The 20,725-nt window shown below is 36.5% G+C and overlaps 1 protein-coding gene across 1 annotated transcript in view; it reads right to left on the bottom strand.

Moving 5' to 3' along the window:
- Positions 1 to 19,951, bottom strand: part of gpc6b (glypican 6b) — a 102,051-nt gene extending 82,100 nt beyond the window's left edge. The window contains exon 1 of the mRNA XM_087804420.1: positions 19,801 to 19,951. Coding sequence (XP_087660546.1) covers positions 19,801 to 19,951 — 151 coding nt within the window. The remainder of the gene's footprint in view (positions 1 to 19,800) is intronic.
- Between the last annotated feature and the right edge of the window lie 774 nt (positions 19,952 to 20,725).

The raw sequence follows: 20,725 nt of genomic DNA on the forward strand, positions 1-20,725 counted from the left end.
AAAATTGATATTGTTTTTTTTTCCATATCAGTTTAGAAAATCAAAGACTTCCAGGTGTATGATTATTGACTGCCTTTCTTCCAGTTATGTCCAGTGTATATCCTTGGATAACATACGTTGCAATCCTGAATATTTAAGTTGTTGTTTGTTGTTGTGCTTTAACCTCCGTGTTTTCTTTTCTTTTTTTCAGCTTCCCTGTTCTATCCTGTGTTTTCTGTTTTATTCCCTGGATCTGTGGAAATTTTGATTTTGGAACATTTCTCCTCCTTGTTATATTCATGAGATATTAAACTCTTTATTCTTTATGAGATTGTGGACTTTGGTAGACTGTGTTTTGTATTTGTTTCATATTAAATTGAATGTATATATTGTACTGCCCCTGCATCTGCTTGTGACTTTTCACTCGCACTTGGGTTCTGCTCCATTTAGATCGTGACAAGATTATAATCTTTGCGGTCTGTACTTTGCGGCGATCATTTCACTGTGTGTGCAGCTCAACTGTGTGGAGAGCGAGAGAGAAAGCTGTGGCGATAGCAAAACTAATGGGCGAGTCGAGTTTTTTTTGGTCTATAAATGTGATACTTATGTACAGTTTAACTAGGGGTCCAACATGAGCTGAGAACTGGACGACTACACAGCACAGAACTTCTTAATCAGCACAATAAGAAGTATTTTTTTGATGTTTTGTGAAATAAGGAGGGAAAAACTGAAATGATGGCTGCAGAGTAAAGAAAGTTGACGGATGATTTGTACATTTTTCTCTGAACTTGATTCATATTTTAAAAATGTTGTGATCTTTTGAATACAGGAACAAACTTATACATTCACAGGAGCATTAGAACACTCAGCTGCCACGAAACATTTATTCATACAGGAGCTTAACTGCTTGTTTACATTGAAACTGAATGAATGAGCTAAAAGATCTTCAGCACAACGTGTCATGAGGGCAAATTTAACTGAAAAAACTTTGTGGATTTAAAAAAAAAAATCTGAAGTAGTAGTATTTCGGACATCATGTAAGGAATATTGTGGTAAAATATTTTTTAATGTTACAATTTTTGCTTCCCAACCTAATCTCAGATTTAAATGGATGGATGGATAGATGGATGGATGGATGGATGGAGTTCCATCTCATACTTATCTATTCAATTTTACCACAAATGTGATATTCCTCATGAGGATGACGAGGATACATTAAAGTAGATAGGAGAATCAGCATGTGTGCATTCCAGATCCTCACACTCCTAACACAGTCTCTGGGGGTCTTTGTGTACAGACTCGCCAGCTTCCCAGAAACCGGTTGGAACTTCTATGGAATGAAATTGAATGACACCATCCCTATCACATTTTGGTCATGTCAGAAGTCAGAATAAAAGGAGGCCGCTGTTTTAAATAACTTGGGGGATGCTGCCGGAGACGAGAATATGTCCTTGGGTGAATGAGGACGGATTCAAGAGGAAATGAATCTTCACTGACATAAAACAGCCCACAATAAAAGCAGCACAATATCGTATGATGGTGTTCCTCATCCTCAGGAGAGTTAGCAGTGAGGGAAAAGAGCTCAGGAATATAGATGATGGAACATTCTCAAGCCCCAAGCAAATGTGTCACTTCTTTCCTGCTGTTTGTGTCAAGATACTTCACATGTAAAGCAGGTGAGAAAGATAAAACAGTGAAGACTCAGAGTGTGCAGTTTCACGCTGAAACATTTTTCTAAAATACTAATTATGTCGACAAAACATCCACAAGTTCATTTTAGATAATCTGATACTTTTTAGAAACTGTTAAATTTTAAATGGTACTCTGGTTTCCTCCAATAATAACATATTAATAATAATTTATAACTTCCTCTTACTCAACATAGAAGGGATTAGCTTTTCCTCGCATGGTCTTATTAACCAATATTCTTAATGACTTAATTAGTATATATAACAATATATAATATAATATAATAACAATTAAATTACGTTTTTTTGTTGTTTTGTTTCTGTGTCTGTTTAGTGGGAATCTCAGATTTTTTTCCTCTTAAACTAAAAACAATCAGATTTTTCCTTTTGTTAATCAACCTTTTCCCTCATTTTTTCATATTCTTGGACCTTACCATAGTCATATTACACAATTTAAAAAAAAAGCCTGTAGAACAAACAGCTTCATCTTGCTGAACTACGATGTCGATACACATTGTTGTTGATCCATTTGTTTTTGGGCTTGAGAGATATAAGTGGATTTAAATTTTGAAACATTCTTGGCGGGCTGCTTTAAACCCTTTGCTTTGGGTTTGACACATGAGCTTAACTTGAGATGGAATTTTATTTTTATATTTTACTTAAACAAAAAAATAGATTTTCTTTTACGATCAGAAATCTGTGATTACTCAAAATCATTGAATTGATGTAATGCACATGGCTGTGTTTTTATCCAAGACTGCTGCAAAACATCTACTTTGTAAATTATTAATAGCCAAAATAAAAATAGTGTATGAAAAGGAAGACAAAAATTTGTGTTGATTTCTGTTTGGTTGCTACTCTCTATGCCAGAATAAATGTTACTATAGTAAAGACTATTATTACAGAGGGGCAACATCTGGTTTCAAATATGCACATATGCAGCCCCAAAAAAATTGCTTTTATTACATTTATCCTGCTTGTGAAGAGGTTGAATTTCTATCTACCATCGATGATTTTTCTATAATTTTGTATTTCCAACAAGCAGTACACTGAGGTGTGCTGTTGTTCTTGTGAAAAGGGTGGAAGACTGAAGTTAGTGTGGAGGAGGAATGATATCATTATTAGTTGGAATTATGAGAACGAGATATCAAATTCAGTGAAAGTTTCATAGCGATTAAAGTTTCTCTGACATTGAATATATACAGTATATCTATGTGACAGTGTCTCCACGTGAACGGCAATAAATTGTTGGTTTGCCAGAACTGCAATCAAAGCCCGGAAATCACAGACCCTGCATGTAACCTGTTTCAAACAATATTCTTGGAAGTCAAGAAGAGATAACTGGCAAACCCACTGCATGGATCTCTTTCATCCTAGTATGGACTTTATATCAACAATATTCCTGACATATAACTTCTTCAAAGCATATTTCATTGACTAGTGAACAGATATTTAGTAAATCACAGGCTCTTTTAAACATTTAAATCACTGCTGTGCTACTGCATTTCACAATTAGTCCAGAAATTTCCAAATAAACTGGTCCCTTTGCTAAATCTCTGCCAAGATGATAAATAAGCAGCTATAAAAGCACAATATGTTTGACCTACAGGGTAATAGCTATGGAATATTTATGTCCTTCTCTCTGCTACACCAATATCATTGCCGCAGAGTAATGTATGGATTTATGCTGCACATTTAAGTATGACAAGTGGCACATAATCAGCATATGTAGCACTGTGTCTGGCTTTGATATTTAGTGAGGGCGATGTAATAAAAGTCATGTTGAGGAATGGGAAGAATGGCGTGGATATTTGATCTACGTGGGCAGCACGGCGCGACGCTCCTGAGAGCTGGGTAGCATGGGAACAGCGCTCGACTACCAGGAAGCAGATGGCAGCAATTTGTCGAAACCCGTTGCTGATCATTACCTTTCAATCTACATAAGTTCCTCAACGGTGTATCCTCGGATGACACGGAATCACTTCTTCAGTCCTGGAAACATCCTCTCCAGTCGCACATCATGTCTAGTCAGACACTGTCAACAAGACACCAGTGGCAGACACGCTGCTAAAGATAGTTAGGGCCGAGGCAGAAGAGGCCCGGGAAAGAGCTTTGTGTCTTGATGGTGACATGTTGACAGGTAGACGGGGTATCTGGGGGAAAGGATGAGCTCAGAGACAAAGACCCAAAAACATTCATCTTGTATCGAAGGAAAGTTACGGTGAAGACGACGAGTTATTTCCCAATCTTGTACATGCATCATGTGTTTATCCAAGACATTTATATGGATGTATATCTTTATGTATATATAGTATATGTCTGTATGCATAAATAATATATACAGGTCAGAGGTAATAAACTACATTTATTCAAGTGTGAGCTGTTTTAAAATGCATGTTCTCAATGTTGAGGTCAGTTCAGTTTATTTCAGTAAGATTTTTCACTTAAAGCAACATAAGAAATAAATAAATAAGAATGTTACTGGAAAAGGCTAAGACAGAAAATAAAACTATACAACTTTCACTAAGCTACACTTTAGAGTTACGTACATACATACATAGTTTCCCTAATTTTAATTTCAGCCATATTGCATGAATATAAATGTACATAATATAGTTTCTAACATAACAAATGAAATATATTGTTTGGATGTAAGAAGCAACATTCCGCAGCGGAACCCTTATGAATTAAATCGTAATCTTCTTTTAACTTCTTTTTTTTTAGCTTTTGCTCATTCCAATATCTGCAATTTATATCTGTAATCTAGAATATGGCCAAAAAATGGGCTAAACCAGCAAGTATGTACTAATAAAAAAACTTTCAGTTTGGTTTTCCTTTATGAATGGACCAACGTACACAGAAAATGCAGTCGTTTAAAGTGATGGTTCACCCAAAATTCCCGATTTCTCTAATTTTCTACTCACCCTCATGTTAACTAAGGGTTGGAATGATTTTTTAAGGTAGTAAGTAAGTAAGTAATATTTATTTATATAGCGCTTTTCGAGACCAGGGTCACAAAGCGCTTTAACAATCAAAACAATACTCAAAACAGTACATACTTCAAAGATCAAGACAACACAGAGAACAACACAGGAGTTCGAGAAATTCAAGGAAAAGCCTGAACAAATAGAAACGTCTTAAGATGATTCTTAAAGGAGTCAGTAGACTCCATCAAGCGCAAAGAGAGAGGAAGATTGTTCCAAAGCTTAGGAGCAACAGCCTGAAAAGATTTCTCTCCTCTGGTCCTGAGCCGTGTGCGTGGAACCATAAGTAGATTCTGAATGTCTTGGTAGCAATATACAATGTATGTCGATATGACATTCACCTTTCTTAGTACAAAAAGACACACTTAAAAAGAGCCAAATACCTCGGTCCTGCTTTTCTGAAATCTCTCTCTTGTAATGAATCCCTTACAAAAACAAAAAACGTTCTGAACATTTAAACAAGTCAAGCCTAAGGTACGTTGTGGTTACACTTATTTGTAGCAGGAGCTAAAAGGCCAACATGCTATACAGCCAGGCAACACTCATGCAAGTGTCTACTGTCTACACAAGATGGTCATTACTATAGAGTATGGAGGTATTTGGATGTTTTTAAGTGTGTCTTTTTGGAAGAGGAGGATGAAGAAATGAGCGCCATTTGCAACCATCATATTGACATACATTTTTGCCTATAACTCCCAGAAGTAACAGATTAGTCTGAAAATAATCCAAACCCTTACTCAATTTGATGGTGAGAACAAAATTCAAATTTGAATATTGGCATTTTACACTGTATATAATCAACACTTGGGATATCAAATAAATTGTGTGAAAATAAAGTTCAAGAATATATAAAAGAAATTAAAGTAATGTTAAGGGGGATGAAAACCAGACTCACCGCCCCTTGTGATTGTTGATGTTATGTTGATCACTCCCCCCTTGCATCAAACACGGCATTAACTCATCCACTAGTTAGTGTAAAAGCTAACATAAAGGCTAATATACCATTGAAATAACAAATATCAACAAATGTCAAAACTCAACAGGAGCATCTACTTTCTTACTCATTGCTTCTAGGCAAGTTCCTTTCTTTTTATGTCTAGATAAAACTGATATTTAGGGTTATAACACATCAGGATACTGGCAACAATGAGTTTATCTTCCGTGTGGAATATTCTGTGTATACGACAGTATTCCAATTGGCTAACAAGCAGCAAATTTACACTCAAATTCTGGTTTTTCACCCAGATTTTTAATTTGTACGTTAATAGGTTTAACCCTTGTGTTGTCTCAGGGTCAAGGTGACCCAAAGGCCCCAAAACACCTTGACGCTGAGATAACACAAGGGTTAACGTCTTAACATTAAGTTTTAAAGTGGATATCTATGTGTCGAGTTAATGTATTAGTTAGCATGCTAGCATTCTTTCATTCTGTATCTTTTGACATGTGGAGCTCTGCCTTTCATTCTTTCCTTGTTTCAGATTGTTTAAAGCACCATCGCAGTTCACCATTCCATGCTGGCTAGCCATTAGCCAACTAGCCGACACTTTCTTGTCACATCTGGCTGAAACCCATAGAAATCCAGCTCATAAATATCCAAATAAGCTACAAACCGGCTGTTAAATATGCCCAACCGTCACATCTTCTGTGGACGCTATTTAAATTCAGTGGCCGGGATTATGAGCTGTGCGATACAGGACATGCAACTTGCTGACAGCCACAAACAGCACAAACTGCAAGCTTAGGAAGGATTTAGCAAACGTATCCAAAATAAAATTTTGTGTTCAAACAGTAATCCTGTAGAATTACCTTTCCTCTTCTGCTGAATATATTCCAAGCATCAAAATTGGCTGCTTAAATGTCATTACAAATATGTTGGAAAATACCAATTTAAAATCAAAAACAATAAAAAATATAGCACGCAGAGAACATTCATTGGGTATTCAATTCAGTTCACATACACTAGATTGACTCAATTCCTTATTGTCTGGCCGTTATGGATTGATATCAGGCCTAACCTTTCGGAGGAACCTACAAGATGTCGTGCTCAGAATGTTGAAACACGACGGGATGCTGTGACAATATAACAACTAAGTTAAGATTTATGAAACGGTTTGCAGGATTGAATTAAGAAGTAGTAGTTAAACTGTCCGACCTGTTGTGGGTGGAATTCCAGAGCATGATTTTCTTTGTTTTTTAAAAGGAGCATTTATGCCTTAACACCTGAGAGACTCTTTTCATTGACTAAATGTCCTGCCAGGCTGAACAGGCACCTGCTGTCAGAAAAACAACTTCTTGTCCAAAATAATAAACTCCATTATTTTAGAGTTTGCTCAGTTAGCATCTTGGTACCACTTAATTTCAGTGTGGTGACTTGAGAGTCTCTTCAATTTTGTGGTTTGGGGGATTTTTTCAAATTTAGCAAATTGCAGTTTGGATTTCATTTTCCTTGACGAAGAAGTTTTACCATAGAATGGACATCATGGCTGACTGACTGTCAGAGTAGTGAAGGGCTGGGTATCAAACTTTGGTTCTTTTATGGCACCGACAGAAATGCCTCAGTAATACCGATTATCAAAACATACTTTTGTCTTAAGGTACGAAAATGAATAGAATAAGTGATAAGTGACTTGTTACCAAGTGTGTGGAAGTATTTGTTATTTCTTTTTTCAGTCAGAAAAGTTAGTAAACTCATTTTTTACAATGTGTACTGCTTGTTAGACTTCATCTGATGAAATTGGTCATCATTAATGAACCAGTATTGGAGTGAAAGTATCTGTATCAGAACCGGTATCGAACATTTTCAAACGATACCCTGCCCTATGGGTGGTTGAGTCTGCAACATCATGTGTTTTATCATTTCTACATTGCGACGTACAATATAAAGGATTAGTAAAATAACTCATTGTGTATGAATCTTAATAGCATTGTTTGTATTTGCAATTTGGCCGATCAGGATGCATAAAAAAAAGCTTCCAACATCGTGGAAAACTAGTTCCCTTTAAACAGCCATACTTAAATTTTAAAATACCAAAATTGATGCTGTATTTCTAACCCAAAAACTCCAGTAAAACCTATGTAACAATGTGATAGATAAACTGAAATGAGCAATTATTTGATCATAATCTCTTCAAGTGCCATTATAATTCCGCGTCTTATCTCAACATACTGTATGAATCGTACGTAAATACTGATAAGGTGTGTTTTCAACTCTATATATGAGCAAAAATGGACAGCTGAAGATTCTTCAGAGTCGACTTGCAGAATTAATGGAAGTCTTGAAGTCTCTTAAAATAAATATGCAGGTTTTATCTTGAAACAGATACCATGAAGCACTTACACAACTGCTCTGCAGTAAAAGCTAGCATGGAAAGAAGCTTTTATTTCATCATTTCTTTAGCATGAAGGATCAGACGGGGAGAGAGAGGCAGCATTTGAGGAGAGCAGAAGAAACAAAAAAAGGTTTTACAATTGACTTCCAGACTGAAAACACTGATGCCTCTTTAGGAAAACAATCGTGAGGTAAGAGGTTGAAACAAGTCACCTGAACAAAGTCAAGTCGGGAACATGGCAGCCGAATCCAACACACACTTTGGCGCAGATAATTTGCTGCTAGTACAAGCAGCCGGAGGATCATATAAAACATCCCCGCCGTTATTTTAGTCCGCTGTCCATCTTCTGACTGGAATAAAGCAGAGCCGGACGTCAAATGATAGCGGAGAAAGTGACAGGAGCCGTATTAATCAGCCACCTGAGATAAGGTTCCATTTCACTCCACCGTCTCTCACACGTCCAGAGATAACAACAAACACAATAGAAGCAATTCATCGACTTAATAGATGTTTAAGGAGGTGTTCGATTTATGGTTATGAGCGCAACGTTGCTGTCAGTCTTTAGGGCTCCTTTCTAAGATGAGAGCTTTGAGAGCCAGAAATCCTTGACAATGAAGGCTCAAGTACAAGTCTAACATACAAATCAAGTCAAAGCTTCTCTCACAACGAGGTAAATAGTGAAGAGATTTGTGAACTTAAGTGTTGTAGATGATGTACTCTGACTTTTATGACTGTGTGAACATTAATTCCTCTCAGAACTATCTTGTTTTTAAATGACTCACAGCGATTTAGTAACTTCATTTATTGACTGGATGCTGAAGATAAGCAATAACTTAATTTGGCTGTAATTCTGTTTAGTTTAGATTAAAGTTTAATTTTCTACTCACCCTCATGTTGACTAATGGTTGGTATTATTTTTAGAGTAATCTGTTCCTTTTTAGAGTTATAGGCAAAAATGTATGTCCATGCTAATGTAGAGAGTATTCATCTTCGTCCAGAAAGACACACCTGAAAATATCAAAATACTTCCATACCGTACTAATCTTGGCATTTTTTCAAGTGTGTCTTTTGGGATGAAGGAAATGGAGCCCCATCGCGACCGTCAAATCGACTTACATTTCTGACTATAACTCAAAATGAGAGGGATTACTCGAAGAATAATCCCAACCCTTAGTCGACATGAGGGTGAGAAAAAATTGGGGTGAACATTCACTTCACAAAGATTATGTTTACAAATTAAGGGACACCTATATAAGCCAAGATGATTTTGATTTAGAATAACAAAAAACTTGTTAATTAAATTACTATTTAAATATATGTATACTAGGGCTGTCACAAGAACTGATACTTCTATACTAATTCGGTTCCCACGCGTAAAAAAATAATAATAATACCAGCTTGTTTTTCTACCAAAAATACTGAATACACAAGTTATTTCCCAACTGATAGGGGCAGTGTACGCACTGTGCACAGTGACAGTCAAAAAAGAACCTCTGCCTTCTTAAAAAGATTTGCTTCTGCTATTTCGAGAAAAAAAATTGTTTTATTCTTATTGATAAACCAGTTGGAGTCGCATTAAGAAATACTTTAGATTGGAGGGTGATTCATTTAAATTAACCCTTAAAGCACATTTATAGATAGACTATATTAATAAAAACAAATGTTACCATTATCACTCAATGTTAAATGATTGATTTTTTGCTATTTTTGCTATTTTAGAGAGTCGTGTACTTAAACATATAGGGTTCTTCTTTTTTTTTTTTTTAATCATACTATTGGAAGGTATCCAAAAAATGTTGGCATTGTGAAAACTCTAATGTATACTATTACTTTATATAAATATTTCAGATCCAGGTTGGAGATGAGATCCTTCTACCCGTGGATTGAGGGAGTAAATCAGAAATGAATTGTGAGTGATAATATTTTGTATGGGTTTGTAACATCAACAGAAGCAGCTCAAATACATTTTCTCATTAAGGGACCTGGGTGAGATGCTCTGTCATCCAGGAGAGATTTAAAATAAAACCTCATCAGTGAGCAAAGCTGAGGTGGTTAGAACTTCATGTAAGGGTCTGAGGTGTTGGCAGAGGTTATCCTGGCAACACCTGGGTCAAGAAAAAAAAGTTTGATTTTCTTCTCACCTAGGCTGCTCCTGTGACCCGAGCCAGAGAAAGAATAAATGAATGAATAAACTTGAATGCAAACATTTTGTAGCCAAAAAGAACAGCGAGGTTGCTTCATGGAAATAATGAAAACGTCTGTTAACAAGATCATTAAATATGAATCGTCTTAAACCCGCTTCGACAGTGTAAATAAACAGCAGATGCTAGCTGCAGTGAGACGTTACACTCCAGCATGAACTGGTGAGGCTGAAGTCACACACCGAGGTGCAGAAGACGTCATTGTTCATGAAGGTTTTCCAGGAGCGGTGAGCGGATAATTTAAGAGGGCACTAATGTGAAGGCTACCATTCGGCCAAATGGGTTAATAAAGTGTGATGGCAGCTCTGTACCTGGCAGATGTGGATTCGCAGACCCACAAGGAACCATGAATACTGGGGAACATTAGCTGGATCGCAGAAAAGATTCTCCAGCTGCCACGTGTACGCCCTTAGCCTCCTGTGTGACAGCGATTGCTCAACCAGTTTGATAAATCTGCTGTAGACAGATAAAAACATTTTGGCACAGAACTCAGAAAGTGAAGTCATCCAAAGCTGTATTTTCTAAAATGTCAGACTTTTGGATTCAACATGACCATGAATAAATTCATTAGTTCACATCATAAAAACTGTAAAACCTAATAAGAGAGCAAAGTAAAGATGTCTATGATGCATATTTCACACGACAGAATCATCCTGAGAAACAAAATGTAACATTTAATACAGAAGCGACCTGTATGGAACCCTGATGTGACACACAAACTCTTTACCCTTTACTTATGAACCTGTCATCGCAGACAAGATTTGACATTTCATAATTATCTCTTTAAAGGTTTATCTCAGATCCAAATACCATCCGAAAGCAGAGAATCGGGACTAAAAAAATTGAAAGTAGAATAACTGTAACATTTTATTGACATTAAACAAAAGAAAGGTAAAAATGATCTCCACTCAACAAAAATAATAAAATATATACCAGTCCACACTAACCAGAGAACAAGTTATGTAAATATATGAATAACTATGAAAGAAAGCAAGAACATATAACATTCACTCTTGAAATTATACAAGGGACAAACTCTAATGAAAGCGCAAAACCAGTAACAATATGTTATTTGTAACAATTTATATTAAATCTCCTGTACAGAATTTCGGACTTCATCCTAGGTTCTTTGCCACGGAGAAAAGCATGTCCACAGCACCTAGCCTTAAAGCTGTATACATTATTGCAGGTTATGTGCTAAAATCCCTCAATGAGGTTGATACTTTACTTCTTTCCAAAGACTAGTTTCCAAAGACATTAAAAAAAAAAAATCTAGTCAGGAGGATCAGTCAGGATTTTCTAAAACAGGGACCGACCAATTCAACCCATTTCTTAAACCATGAAAAATCTACTAAATGCAAGAAGCAGCAGTGATGAGTTCACAGAGAGGGAGTTAGACAAGAGACAGCAGTGTTTGAAAACCAGTTTGGAGTGACATGTTATGTGTTTCACATATGTTTCTCAGTTAAAACCGTGCAAACTAATACTAGTTTAAATAAATTTCAAAGCACTGACAGCCTGTTTTTTTAAACAATCATTATAGCCACACATTTGAAATAAACCCAAGTGACCTAGGTTAAGTAATACAAGGGTTATTATTTAAGAGTATTAACTCTTTAAAAAAAAAAATCTGTGCTTGAAGACTAATCTTATATAATCTAAAGAGTATGTTCATTGGCATTAGTACTGCCACATATACTACACATTGTGACTGTGTTCCCACACACACACACACATACATATATATAAAAAAAACTATATATAGTGTATATTTGGGGGGTGTATTGGCAAAAATCTGTCAGTACGATAAGTATCATGATTCATGGATACGATATATTGTAAAACTGTATATTGTGATTATTTACGAACAAACATATACTGTATGTATCGATATTTTCTCACACAACTTATATACGGTATATAACAGCTGACCTAGTTATAAAAACATATATTTGAAAATCAAAATAAGCGAGAGGGGGAGGGGAAAAGTGAGAAGAAAGTTTAGGTAGATTATGGACCTAAAGGAGCTGAAATATGAGAAATCGGTTTGATTTGTGAGTCTATAAGCTTAAGATCACATGGACACACACACACACACACATACAGGGAGAGATACTATGCTATATATATCTATAGAGTAGTCTATATGTGTGTAGCTAAAACAAGACTGTGTAGCTTAACTGTAAGTCTGCAGTTATTTGACAAGATAAACAAAAGTAAAAGAAAATGATAAAATGCTGTCACATTGACACAAAAGACTTCTTAAATGTTGCATAACCTTTTTAAATAGGTTTAGTTTGGGACACAAACTTCCCTGTTCATACAGCATTATCTAGCAGCATACACAAAATAATCCAGCCTCCACGGATATTATCCCTCAAAAGTCAGTTGGCCTGCCTTTAAGTAAAGACCTAGCACAGGGATCCACAAAGCTCCGAATTTTGGCCTGAAAACAGACCAGACAGCTGGTCCATCTGAACGCAGCCCAGACAGTCCCTCTAGGATTTTACGATCATATTAATTCACATCAATTCCACTCATCATAATCATGAACAGCTTCTCGATTCTGTCCAATATCTGACTTGCGCTCGGCTTATCCTTCAGTTAAGCCTTGGAGGAAGTTTTTACAACTGTGTATTGGAAGTCGCAAACACACACAAGTAAACTGGGAAAAAGTGTATTTAAAAAGCTTTAAATCAAGTGTCTTTATATATGGTGCAGATTTTTATTTCTCTGAAATTTAAAGCTAAAACAAAGATATAAGAAAACAATTATTACAATGTATTTAAATACTATTATGAACTATCTTGGTGCTTGACTTTAATTTGAAAGCAAAGTTAAGATTATTTTCTATTGTCTTGTTTTACCTTTATTATGTAGGCAAGACCTAATTAACATATGATTGTAGATAATATACGACTATCACTCAGTGCTATATAAATATATCTGAGTTGAGTTGGGTATATTATAGATGTTGCCAATTTCTAGTCAACCAACCCGTATTATTTATTTATTTGTTCATTTTTGTGCAAGAGGTTGTCGGGGTCAAAGGTAAAATGTACAATCCAACAACTGGGATAAAGAGGTGAACGTGTGAACACACATTGATTCAACTTTTCTTTAACCATGACCAATGCAGACCAGCTCCGCTTCGCTCCGTCCTTCCATCACTAATGAGCAAGACCTCAAGAAGACTTGGAATCCATGGATTAGATGGAACCATAGTGCCTATTGTGATCCCAACTGTGAACTGTAGGTCTTGAGCCATGTTGTCTGGAGTTGTAGATTATGTCCACCAAACCAACAACCCTCTGCACCCTCACTGCGTCACAATATTTCAGAATAATGCCCTATAGTATCACCTCTAACAAAGGCCAGTTCTAAATTAAGAGCAAAGAATTAATTTTTATTTATATAGCGCTTTTCCAGACCAGGGTCACAAAGCGCTTAAACAATCAAAACAATATTCAATAAAGTATATACTTTAAAGGTCAAGATAAAACTGATAACACAACAGGAGTTCCAGAAAATCAAGGAAATTACATAAACAGCTCAAATACAGCATGAGCGTTGAAGAAGGTTTTGTCTTTATTACACTTGCCAAAACCTCGTGGACTACAGTTCAATTTTGCCAAGCTAGTTCGTGAAACTCACGCAAAGCGCCTTGGGACAAATGACCCCCCATTCTGAATGGAATACATGGAAATACTTCACCTATCTAAAGTAGATTAGTAGCAGCTGAGAACTACTAAACTATTCATAGAGCAAACATGTGTCATTAGTGTTAAAGACAACTGGTACATAAAAACATTTTCAGATGATAAAGGAGCTATATCGACGGGTCATCCCAGATTACAACTTCAGTTTATGGCTAACAGCTTGTCCTTGTCCTTAAAGGACAACCATTGTGTTGATTCAAGTGTCTGTTAAATAGATCCTGGACCTCTATTGTACTCATCAGTATGTGTCTGTTTGTACAAAACTCTCATTTAAATAAAATATTCACATAAGAAAATGTGCTTACGGGGCCCACTGAAGAAGCTTGTTTTTTTCTCAAGCTAAAATCTTGTTTTCCATAACCACGCCCACTCTGCTGTGATTAGTGAAGTATCAAGGTTTGTACACAAATACACATAAACGTAACAGCTGTTTGACTGCATGGTATAATGACAAAATGAAAAGTCCATTATTTGTGTAGTTATTTATTAAGTGTTTAGACAAATAATTCTAAATTACTTTATTAACACATTGTAACATCTTAATGAATTTTCACATTTATGGAACATAAAATTGTTTCTTGAACCTCTTAGCTCTTTTCCTTCCTTGGACTTGCAACTCCACCTAACCCTTGACTGCAACGCTGTCAGTGTCCGGTCAAATTGGAGAGCAGACGCTAAAAAACAAAACATAAAAAAATGTCAAAGGGCTGTTCCATTAGTTAGATAAGACAGTTCCATTCTAAAATGATTTTTAAAACGTTTTATCTATTATTTTCAGCTGAATAATTGTTAATACTTGCCTTGCATAATCCGGCTTGGCTCTTTAATGCAGAACATTTTCTGTTGTGTTTCTGGAGCTGAACCTTAAAAACACTTTTTGTTTTTATCAGACTTAAATCATTTATTCAAAAATAACAAAATATAATGAACCTATACAACAACAACTCTAGACAACACATATCCAAATGTTACCCAAGTTTGTCTACCTACCATCATTATACCGTTGGACTGACTCGGCCAAGCAGCTTCCCCTTGGGCCTAAAATGCAAGAACGAAATGTTTTGTCTTGGACAACACACCTAGGAAGTGAAGTGGTTCACTAACCATTATAATGCTGGCCAAAGTGCTGAGCAGTTTCTGAGCAGTTTCCAGAGGCTAAAAAAAGACATAAAAACGGTAAATTCTCTGAAATTATAGTTATTGTATACATGACTCACTGGAACAGCGGCATCTTGGTTTGGTACTATATTATTAAAGTCAAATAATCAACGTTATTTTTTGGTGCGCTGCGTCTTTCTGTTTCTGAGTTTGGTCAACATGCTATTCAAGCTTAACCTAAGAAAGTGTGAATTCATGGTACAATAATATGCAATTTATGAGTAGAATAACATTGATGAGGAAGTACTTGAAGAAAAATATATTTTATGTAAATATAACAATAAAAAAATATGTTAAAAGGACTTACCAGTTCCTCTTCCACTTGGATAAAATGTTTGCCGATCGGAAATGGCCACAGATGTCCAAATTCCTGCCACAAATGCCCCTCTACCAACGCCCACCATCTATGTCTAATGTTGAATCAATTCAACGTCAGATTTTCAATGTTAAAATTGTGACAGTAATTTAACATTGATTGATCAACGTCAACCCAACCCCAATATCCAATCTGACTAACAATCATCAAAGTTTGCTCTCTGGGAAGGGAAAGAAAGTTTATTTTATCAGTTCATTAGTCAGGAATTCAATTTTGTGTTCACATATTGAAAAGTAATTTGTATTAATAACTTCAACGAAGTAACAAGGGCTAATAAATGACAGTGTGTCTGCAACTCAATTCCTTATATTTCATAAAGATGCTTGTTAGGTCACAAAACACCATGATGGATGGATTTTTACAATCTTGTTTTACAAACAATTTAGTTGAAAGCTTCTCTAAATCTTTACCTTACTCTGGAGTCGCTACAAATTAGCATTGATTGTTCTTCAGCCATATTTGTCTCTTGGTATATTGACGTGAGGTCGCTTCTTCAACCTGAGATTACTATATGAATGTAAAGTTCTCAATGCTTTTGTGGAAAATTTGATTAAGATAGTTGTTCCGGGAGATTTTTATTCTCTTTCATCAAAGTTCGTTGTTTACTTACCTACTTATAGAAAACAATATTTATGTCTCAACTTAAGTCCATTATCCTCGGCTCTCTGATGTTGTTTGCATGACGCGGGATGATAATTAGAGAAGAAAGCTGGAGGGCAAACCTACCATGAATCTGCTGAGGTGTTGATAATGCATTGTCTCCTCCGCCAACATGAAAGGTTATGACTCATTCAAAGGCCGCAGCGTTCGACGCTTACCGCCGGTGACATCACTTAGATGGGAGAGATTATATTTCCCCCTCATTTAGGAAATTAGGTGTGAAGTCAGACTCACCGATCTAAATGCGGTCGCCTTTGGCTTGCGTCAGATTTATTCTTTCATAACAGTTTGTGCGACTCCGAAGTGCCACAATGACCCAAGAAGAGATTTCACCCATGATCACGCTCTTTACAAATACAGCCATGGCTGCCTGTTCAAGTAGGAAATTATGTTCGGACTGTATAATTTGAAGCGGAAATTGGCGACATTCGCTATATATGAAGTCTCTGTGGGTCTCCTTCAGATCTCCTTATGATGACTGTACTAAATGTAGCGTATCCTAGGGGTGCCAGATATAGCTCTCAATCTCAGTAGATTCAACACTGTGACTACTAACGCCTGCAAGTCATTTTTATATACATATATCTAGAAAAATAATGTATTTGCCTTCTTTATTTGTTTAAACATGTCGTAAGGTACTGGAAGTTGTCCAAGCAACATGAGGTGAGGAAGAAGGGGACACCCTGGACAGCTCTCCAGTCCATTGTTGGGAAAATATTGAAAGACTTTTCACATACCAACAGACAACATCAAAATATGTTTTTGTGGGAGGAAACAAGAGCGCCCAAAGCAAAGGTTTTCTGTTGGATTCCAACCGACAACCTTCCAGCTTTGGGGCACCACCCTTTCTCTTTTTTTATGATCCCAAAGTGCTTCTTACCAAGTCACCCGTTCATTCACACACGGTTGGCTATAAACAGGAATGCAGCCTGCAAGCTGAACCATCGACACTAAAACCATCATGGAATTGAACCAGCGACCAGTCACAGCGCAACCACAATCGGACCGATAACGCACACTATTTATTTAAAAATAATGTATAAATCTATAAAGATGATAAAAAAAATTACTTACTTATATTAGACGTACAAATTAGAATGAGTTACAAATGTTATCAAAGATTATAATAAGATATCATGAGATGCCTTAGACATCAACAGCAAGAGGGTTTAAAGATCACATCAGAAACATGAAACTGTGGAAACACAACTGAACATTTGTGCAGTTCTACATCCTGGGGCTGACCTCGAGAGGCTCGGTTTTAACACAGTCGACGTGGTCCCAAGTGCACAGTCGGTGAGCTCTGATCAATACGGATTCACGGGTCTTGTGGTCAAACCTGCTGGTTCACAAGAGCAAGACAAAACTCTGTCTGGCTTATCCCGAGGTATGAAAAAGGCAGATATTTGACTCAAGATGTGAATATTGTATACTGTAAAAATAAATTATATAATATATGTAACAAAATTAAATAATTAAAACATATATTGTAGAAAATGTTAATGTTTTTTTTTATTTCCAACATCCGGATCCCTAAGTTTACAGAAAAATATATAAAACATACTTAACATCGACATATAGCACTGACCATTGTATAAAAATATGACCTTTGAAGCTAAATAAATAGGGACAGTGCTCATAACTGTTCTGTCATTTGCATTTTTTGGGGGGAATTGCTCCAATTTTCACAATTGTTGGGTTTTAAAAAAAAATCTGTGTAGTTTTGTCACATCTATCGACATACTAGTGTTTACTTCGAGAAGCTTATTTCTTTAAAATCTGAGCTCTGATTTGTTAAGAATTCTCAGCAACTGCACAATTTTTCAACTTAGCCCAATAATGTGTTTCATCCCCTTAACCAATATTGTACAGTTTATTGGAGGTCATAAGCTTCCTTGTAAATGGTGAAAATGCACATTCATCTAATTCATGTTCTCTGAAGCTGTATGGAAATATACTGGACACATTTCCAAAAAGTTTCCAAGTTTTCAAAGCCTTCGACGTTGATGGACGTCGTCAGTGTTTGACAGTCAATGAGACGACTTCCCCGGTGTTGTTCTTCTGTCGGCGCGCCAGTGGAAAAGCGTACATGACACATCTGGAAACATCTGTCAACTCAGAGAAGCTTCGAAGAAACCGTCCCGCGCATTTGCCGTTTCTCTCATCGTGCAGATGGCTTTGATTCACTCCAGAGTTCCGATCTGACCTCGACACCGTTCGTTTTCTCGCCAGCATCTGCTGTGATCGCATTTCTTTTGTCTCCCAGAAAACATTATCGAGAAAAAGTTGCTAATCAGCAGAGAAGAACCTCCTGCTAAATTTAGTAAAGCAAATTCTCTAACATGAAAAACAAACTCTCACTAGTTTGAATTGAGAGATGAAATGTTTTGTCTTCAGAGTTGCCGCCACAGAGATGACTGTTAAATCCTACTGATTAATAATTTGTTGTTAACTTTTAACTGATTGGTAACTAAAAATAATATTAAATTGGATTAATGTCATGCTCGACTAATCTGTCATAACTGAGCATCACCAGTGCATGAGAATATGTCAAATAGAAACATAAAGGGAAGATAACAATGACACACACCCATACATTCACTCACACATTCATACATTGACGGCCGGAGGCTGCAACCCAGCTCACCAGTTGAACCACCCGGAGCAATCGGGGGTTAAGAGTCTTGCCCAGGAGCTGGAATCGTACAGACAACCTTCCAGCCACACGCCCACTCTACCATCTCAGTCTATTTTGTTGATGCAAAGTTATTTAACTCTACTCATGTAAACTCTGAAATGAGTGCAGCTGTGGGTAAAGTGCGACCCCGGTGCCACATGTGTCTCCTTGCCTGCATTTATACCGCTATTGTGAGATCAGTGTGATGGTCTCAGTGTTTCTGACTCTCTTATGGTTATGTTGTGACTTGTTCCTTTTAATTATTTTTTCAAGTACAGAATATATCCTTATTTTATTCATCTCTAAATACGCTTCATAGTCATTTTTAATATTACTATTTCCTGAAATTTTAAATTTATCATTTTTACTTTGTTTTTCAGTTTTCACATCAAAACTATTCATGTTTAGGACCTATTGAAAATGAACGTATATGTTGTTATTTCTTCATGATTTTATTTTCCCACTACATTTTCATATTCATTTATTAATATGGAGTGGTTTAAACATTTTTAACACTATTTTTAATTAAATATAGTTTTCTTTTTTTTTTTAAGTCCTTTAAAATATTCCCATGGTTTTCATTGCTAAAATTGTGCCAACCATTACGTTTAAAATCTCCTTTCCTTTATATTACAGTCTTTGTCTTTATTATTATTAGTTAAGTTTATTACAAGAAATGTTACTTTTCTTTCGGAAAACGTCTAAACACTAGTATCAGGGGCTTTCTTGTAATTATACAGATTAAACAAAGAAAAGGGGATTTCTTAAAATAAATGATGACATTAACAACATTAAAGTTTTTTAAATATTTAATAATTACCTACTGAGCCTCTTTAATTTGAATTAAATGCGCTTTACAAATAACTATTACTTACTTACTTAAATAGAAACTATAGAAAGGTTAATTCACGACAAATGTATATATGCATATCTATGCAGGGTTATATGTCAAGTGAACTTTTGTAAAGTTCATACGAACACAGAATGGATTCAGTCGGACGTACATCTCGGTGTCAAGTCCAGTATTACCTGAGATCTCCTGGAGAGGAACATGTGCAAAGCTGAACCCCCTCGCGGTGGAAGCGTCCCTCACCTCGCTGCAGTTGCGAGCCCTCAGCTCCACTCCGGCGGCGACGCACAGCACAGAAAAAGTGCAAAGGATGGAGTCCAGTCTGATCATGGTGGACTTCTGGTGTGTGACTGCTCTCGTCCTCCCTTCTCTCCCTGGAGGTGATCCCTGCAGCAGGTACTTTTGCTGGCAAACTCAGTGTCCGGATCTCTCAACAACAACACATGACAGACGTGTCTGCGCCTCCGTGCACGCGGATGAAAAGTCCCGTTGCGCCAAACACCGCGAGCGGAGCTGCAACATGAATCCAGATGAAGCGCCTTCTTCTCTGTGCCTGGACTCAACTTCTGCGGACCGAGTGTATGAGGAGGTGAACGTGTGTGTGTGTGAGAGTGTGTGTGTGTGTGTGTGTGGAGGGGCGCTCCGTTCGGATCAGCTGTGCTGGCGGAGAGCGAATCAAAATCTGGACTGGAATCCAGTCGCATCCAGATCATATGAAGGAAAAAAAAAAGAAGCGTCTTTTAAACATTCAATCCCCGTAAACTATCATCTTAAATAAGTTGCACAGTAAAGTAAGTATATTTTTCTAAAAATATTTTATTCACCAGATTTTCAAGAGTGTACTCATGACAAGGATGACCAAAGTCTGGCCTTAGAAAGCACGTAAACCAGAATGTGTAGTATTTATGGCTCAACAGCCTTGTTTTATAAAAATATACAAAGTTCCTTAAAGTTTAACTAATGTGTTGATGTATGTGTCTTAAATAGATCTTAGACCTCTATTGTACTCATCATGTTTCTGTATAAAACCTCTTTCAGGATCAACTTTAAAATTCTGGTTCTTACTTACAGATCTATTCATGGTCAGGCTCCTCCTTACATCAG

The sequence above is a fragment of the Callionymus lyra genome, chromosome 12, assembly GCF_982586985.1.
Source record: "Callionymus lyra chromosome 12, fCalLyr1.hap1.1, whole genome shotgun sequence".
NCBI lineage: Eukaryota > Metazoa > Chordata > Actinopteri > Syngnathiformes > Callionymidae > Callionymus > Callionymus lyra.